General features: G+C 37.3%; 1 protein-coding gene across 2 annotated transcripts; it reads left to right on the top strand.

Annotated features, from left to right (window-relative positions):
- Positions 1 to 851: 851 nt before the first annotated feature.
- On the top strand, positions 852 to 5,966 carry LOC133725628 (glucan endo-1,3-beta-glucosidase, acidic-like). Of its 2 annotated transcripts, none has more exons than XM_062152966.1 (2): positions 852 to 962; positions 4,826 to 5,966. In XM_062152966.1, the coding sequence occupies exons 1-2, from the start codon at positions 863 to 865 to the stop codon at positions 5,776 to 5,778; spliced, it is 1,053 nt and encodes a 350-aa protein (XP_062008950.1). In that variant the 5' UTR covers positions 852 to 862; the 3' UTR covers positions 5,779 to 5,966. The 2 variants fall into 2 exon arrangements, with proteins under 2 accessions (XP_062008950.1, XP_062008949.1); XM_062152965.1 differs by lacking the exon at positions 852 to 962 and adding an exon at positions 4,525 to 4,682.
- The last annotated feature ends 34 nt before the right edge of the window (positions 5,967 to 6,000 follow it).

Here is a 6,000-nt window from a genome sequence, read left to right as displayed (position 1 = left end):
GTCCATGTTCTTCCATGCCACTTATTCCTCCTGGTTGAAGCATCTGGTCTAATATCTTCACCAACAACCTTCACTCATCTCAACATCTATATCTCTGTGTCAGCTTGAAGGATTGTATCCAATCATCAAGCTGAGGGGGGGGGGGGGGGGGGAGGTGTGTTAGCAGTATTAATATCACACATTAGATACTAAGCCACGTGTCATCAATCTGTAAATCCTAGCTCTAGTATAAATAGCTGTACTTAGCTCAGCTCCCATGTGTAGTTCGATCCATCAATTTCTAATTCTAGTCTCTATTTTTCTCCCTTTTCTTGATTTTCTTTACAAAGCTATCAGTATTTAATTAATTACTTATATATTTATTTTTTCTTGCATATTTGGATTTTAGAAAATTAGTGTACTTATTAGTCATTTTACACTTGGGTAATATAGTCTTTCAATAATTTAAATGTTTGTAGGGTGAACTAAGAAAATGGTAGGGTGGCAATAGCCGCACCCTAACAAAAATTTTCAATTAATAATATATTTATGTAAGACCGGTTAAAGAGGACCGTATTTTTAATCTCGCACAGGGCCTCTAAAACTTTTGAGATGTCTCTGGTCCAAAGGGGAAGAAACTAGACTTCTTCAACTGATTGCCTCTTTGATAAGTCAGGGTTACGATGAAACTTGTGAACTACGTACTTACACAGTTACAGTTTGTATTTATTTGTGGAAATCTGGGTCAAGTCAATGCTACTATGCCAGTTCTTGATTACTTGTGGAAACTCATTCAAAAATGTCTACAAGTCGCTCCACCTATTAAAATGGCACCTTAGTAGTTGTTGAAACATGCAGTTTGCTAAGCCACATATCCTTTTGAATGCACAAGATGGCTAAGTCCTATGTAGTTGCCAAAGTCCCTTCTGTAGTTTCCAAGTTACTACTATTGGGTATCCTCATGGCAACCTTTACCACAACAGGTCTCTCTCTCTCTCTCTCTCTCTCTCTCTCTCTCTCTCTCTCTCTCATAGTCAATCAGTGTGTTCTTACTATATACTTAAAGCTTGTTTGGCTATCTTGTTTTATATAGCTAATGTGCATATTCATGATGCAGGTGCCCAGATTGGTGTTTGTCATGGAAATGTCGAAAACGAACGCCTTCAGGATATTTCTTCTAACCAAGCCAGTGCCGATGATTGGGTCCAAAAAAATGTTGTAACCTATGGAAACGTCGATTTCAAATACATTGCGGTTGGAAATGAAATAGATGCTACAGGTCCTTTAGCACCATTTGTTGGCCCTGCCATGGAAAAAATTCAAAATGCAATTTCGAAAGCTGGTCTTGCTAATAAAATTAAAGTCTTCTCGGCAGTTCATGCTCTAATCCTCCAAGAATCCTCCGCTCCATCAATAGGACCATTCAGGCCGAATTACCGACCCTTTCTTGATCCTATCATCAGTTTCCTTGTGGGAAAGCAGTCTCCGTTGCTTCATAATACTTACCCATACTTTAGTTACATTGACAACAGAGCAATTAACCTTCAATATGCTCTTCTAGTTTATCACATGGTGTCTGGTTTTGTTCTTCTTCTCTTCTAGTGGTGGAGGATAATAACAACGACCTTTTCATTTTGGGTTTTCCTTGGAGTCGTGTTTTAGGTATAATGGCCTAATGGGGTCTGCTTATAGCTATATATGGACTATCTCTGCTAATTGGGTTGTGTATGTTTCAGTGCTTCTTTTAATTAGATCGATTAATTAATAGAATCAGGAAAAAAAAAAAAAAAGCGCTTCAATATGCTCTTTTTACATATCCATTAATTCTGGTTACGTACAGATGGACAACTGGCTGCAAAAACTTGTTTGACGCTTTAGAGAAGGCAGGCAGCAGTTCTTTGAAAATTGTTGCATCAGAGATAGGTTGGCCCTCCCTCCATTGGTGGTGAACTGGTGATGGGCAAGTGGCATGGCCACAAAACTGACAAAAGAGAATGCGAGAATACAACTCTAATGTGATTGATCATGTCAAATTTAACTAATTAAGAGAGTTCTAGGATTGATTATTAAGAGAGTTCTAGGATTAATTATATATAGGCGCTCTTCATTCACGTAACCACGCTTTTGCAGAAATAAATGCTAGGTTACTTGTAACCCTACCTAAGCCAAAATATATGCATGATGTATCGATCAAGAAATTAATGGCAACATAATGGGGAAGGACTTGCTGAATTTTATTTTGGGTCGATTTTTAAAAGATCTTTTTTTTTTCACTGTTGCAGTAGTACGAATACTGTGTAGGATTTTTAAAATTTTTTTGTTTATTTTTTATTTTTTGAAGTTCAAGAAGAAGAAGGAAGATCGAACCCTAGCTCTTGCACTTCCCAAATTGTGCTCCTCCACTCGAAAAATAAATCATAAATATGCTATTTAGTCTGTAATGTAATTGCTGGCAACGAAAAAGAAATCTTCAATGTATTTATCTCTTTGTATTTTCTTCTTAAATGATCATACGCAGAAGCACTACTCCTTAAATGAGAATGAAACATCGATAAAGCAAGTTTCTTATTTAATTATCAGCATTCCGTTGCCCCTTTGTATCTAGCAATTAATTACAATGAAGTACTTACAATATGTTTTCCTAAGTTCTCATAGATGTCATATGATCGATCATATCAAAATGCAGATAATTCTAATCTCCATCGATCCATTTCTCATTCAGGTAAAAGATTCCTGTCATAAATTAGAACAATGGTTTCTGTTGCATGACTTAGACTCTACTCTACTCGAAGGTTTCTTTTCTTTCAGCTTCCTCTATAGATTAGCGCTGTCTGAAATTTACCTCGCTCATCTATCTCCAACTTAAGATCTTCGATCAATTCAGAGTACTTAATTATAACTAATACAGGTGAAACACAAAATAAAAAATCTATCGCGCGGAAGATCTAGACTTCATTAGCCTTTTATTTTGGGCCATATCTGTACGTATATGGATCAAAGACGAGTTTTTTCTTCCCTTTTCTTTATTCCAAGCAGTCCTCTATATATCAAGGCTCTACTAATTTGAGGCTTATAACATGAGAATTCAATTGTCTTAAAAGTCGGGAGATAGTAGCTAGCCAGCTAGTATTGTACTCAGTTTTGTAGATATTTATCTCATAGACTCTCCCGAGCTAACAGGGCAGTCTTTTCAGAATACAAGTGTGTGCCCTCCAATAATTTCCATCTCTCCTAGAATTCATTGGCTGATATTGAAGATGATCGAATTTCCGAGAAGGAAGCAATTTAGTCCAGCAATATATCAAAAGGTCCACACCTTTAGTGGGGTTGTCTAGAGTACTTAGATGTTTATCATACACTCATTTACATCTAATTGAACCAAAATTACAATTTAGTTGAACCAAATTTACAACATTGACAACAAAGTTATCACATTTGTTTTACACATTTACATATAATTGAACCAAGTTACCACATCGACAACAATTTGTTCATAAACTTGTAAAAATATCGTAGGTGGAGTAATTACCTCTAATAGAACTAAAATTACCCAAAAAATAACTCTATTTACCACAATGACAACAAAATTGTTGTCAAATATATAAATGAGTGTATCACATACATGTAGGTACTGTAGAATTTCCCCACATTTAGTTACGTATATATTGTGATGATGGATAACTATGATGATCGAAACAACTGGGATAACCGGATAAGATCGACTTATTGGGTTGACTAAAGCGGCGGCTTCACTTAATTAGTTACTCCATCACTTACTAGCTAGGAGATGACCTCAACTCATGCTAAATGCTTTCGAACCAGAAGAAAGAGAAGGAAAAAAAATACAGAATCAAAGGTAGGACTTAATTGGTAGGAATTCCCACTTCGACTTCTTATGTGAACATTTCCTGTCTACGAGTAAAACAAGTTAGAATTTCCCACTTTACAATTAGTGGGTAATCCAATAGATCCAAGACAGTGATGGCAACTGTACGTGTTAGACTATAATGATACATGTATAACCTCCTCATCACCATATGGATGCACATACATATATTGACTAATGAACATTCGACGTACGGTTCACTCGGATTTTCAAACAAATAGATGGAGCTAGCTAGCTCTGCGCTACAATGGGGAAACTAGACTTGTTCAACTAGCTAGCCCCTTCGATAAGTTTGGGTAGCTATACAACTTGTGACCTTTGAAAATATCAACTAGCTAGCCCCTTCGATAAGTTTGGGTAGCTATACAACTTGTGACCTTTGAAAATATCAACTAGCTAGCTAGCCCTCCAATAATATCCATCTCTCCTACAATTCATTAGCTGATCGATATTGAAGATGATGGAATTTCCGACAAGGAAGCAATTTAGTCCATACCAGCAATTAATATATCAAGTATTTCCACAACTAAATACAAAGTGTAATTTGGTCCAGATTAATTTCCACAACTAAAAACAAAGTGTAAGTGGACCAAGGTAGTGCACATTCTTGATTGTGGAAATTCATTCAAAAAAATGTCCAAGGAGTCCTCCACCTATAAAAATGGCACCTTAGTAGTTGTTGAAACATGCAATTTGCTAAGCTACATATCCTTTTGAATGCACAAGATGGCTAAGTCCCATGTAGTTGCCAAAGTCCCTTTTGTAGTTTCCAAGTTACTACTATTGGGTATCCTCATGGCTACCTTTACCACAACAGGTCTGTCTATCAGTTAGTCAGTCTGTCTGTCTATCTCTCAATGTATCATTAATTTATGTTCATGTTGCTTATAGTCGATTGGTGTGCTTTTACGCTATATGTAAATCTTGTTTTCGGAGCTAATATACATGTATATGATGCAGGTGCCCAGGTTGGTGTTTGTTATGGAACTGTCGCAAACAACTTGCCACCCCCACGAGAAGTAATATCACTTTACAACCAATATAACATCAAAAGGATGCGGCTTTATGGTCCTAACCATGATGCTCTCGGAGCTCTTAGAGGCTCCAACATTGAGCTCATGCTTGGTGTCGAAAACGAACGCCTTCGGGATATTTCTTCTAACCAAGCCAGTGCTGATGATTGGGTCCAAAAAAATGTTGTGACCTATGGAAATGTCAATTTCAAGTACATTGCGGTTGGAAATGAAATAGATGCTAAAGGGCCATTAGCACCTTTTGTTGGCCCTGCCATGGAAAAAATTCACAATGCAATTTCGAGGGCTGGTCTTGCAAACAAAATTAAAGTATCCACGGCCGTTCATCCTGTAATTCTCCAAGAATCCTACCCTCCATCAAAAGGATCATTCAGGCAGGATTACCGACCATTTCTTGATCCTATCATTGGTTTCCTAGTGGGAAATAAATCTCCATTGCTTCTAAATATGTACCCATACTTTAGTTTCATTCAAAACCGAGCAAACATTGACCTTCGATATGCTCTTTTTACATCTCCGTCAGTCGTGGTTCAAGATGGACAATCTGGCTATCAAAATCTGTTTGATGCACTTCTTGATGCACATTACTCCGCTTTAGAGAAGGCTGGGGGTGGTTCTTTGAGAATTGTTGTATCGGAGACTGGTTGGCCCTCTGCTGGTGGTGATGGTCAAGTGACAACAAAGGAGAATGCGAGAATTTACAACTCAAATGTGATCAAGCATGTCAAGGGCGGTACTCCAAAGAGACCTGGAGGTTCGATAGAAACTTACATATTTGCCATGTTCAATGAGAATCAAAAACCTGGAGACGAGACTGAGAAAAATTTCGGCCTCTTTTACCCAAGCAAAAATCCGGTTTATCCCATCAATTTCAACTAAGAGTTTACTAGGTGATAAGCACTTCTTTTGTGCAACGATGCGTCAGCATAAATAAAAGCTGGGTTAACTACTTGTAATCCTAAACGTACATGGCAAAGAGCCAAAATATCCGTATGTTGTATCTCCCAAGAAAATAATGTCGGTAGACTCGGTACGGCATGTAGTCAAATAAAAGAAACTTTGCCGAACTTTTATATATATATATATATAAGATCATGCTTT

Source organism: Rosa rugosa, chromosome 1 (genome assembly GCF_958449725.1).
Source record: "Rosa rugosa chromosome 1, drRosRugo1.1, whole genome shotgun sequence".
In the NCBI taxonomy this organism is placed as follows: Eukaryota; Viridiplantae; Streptophyta; class Magnoliopsida; order Rosales; family Rosaceae; genus Rosa; species Rosa rugosa.
The sequence above is the reverse complement of the archived record's forward strand: the minus strand, read 5'-3'. Positions and strand labels throughout refer to the sequence as shown.

What these genes read in the sequence shown, in the direction of transcription:
- LOC133725628 (XM_062152966.1), top strand. Translation starts at nt 863, where the DNA reads ATGCACAAGATGGCTAAGTCCTATGTAGTTGCCAAAGTCCCTTCTGTA. An exon ending in GGCAACCTTTACCACAACAG is followed by an intron (nt 963 to 4,825) that starts GTCTCTCTCTCT and finishes TATATGATGCAG; the next exon opens with GTGCCCAGGTTGGTGTTTGT.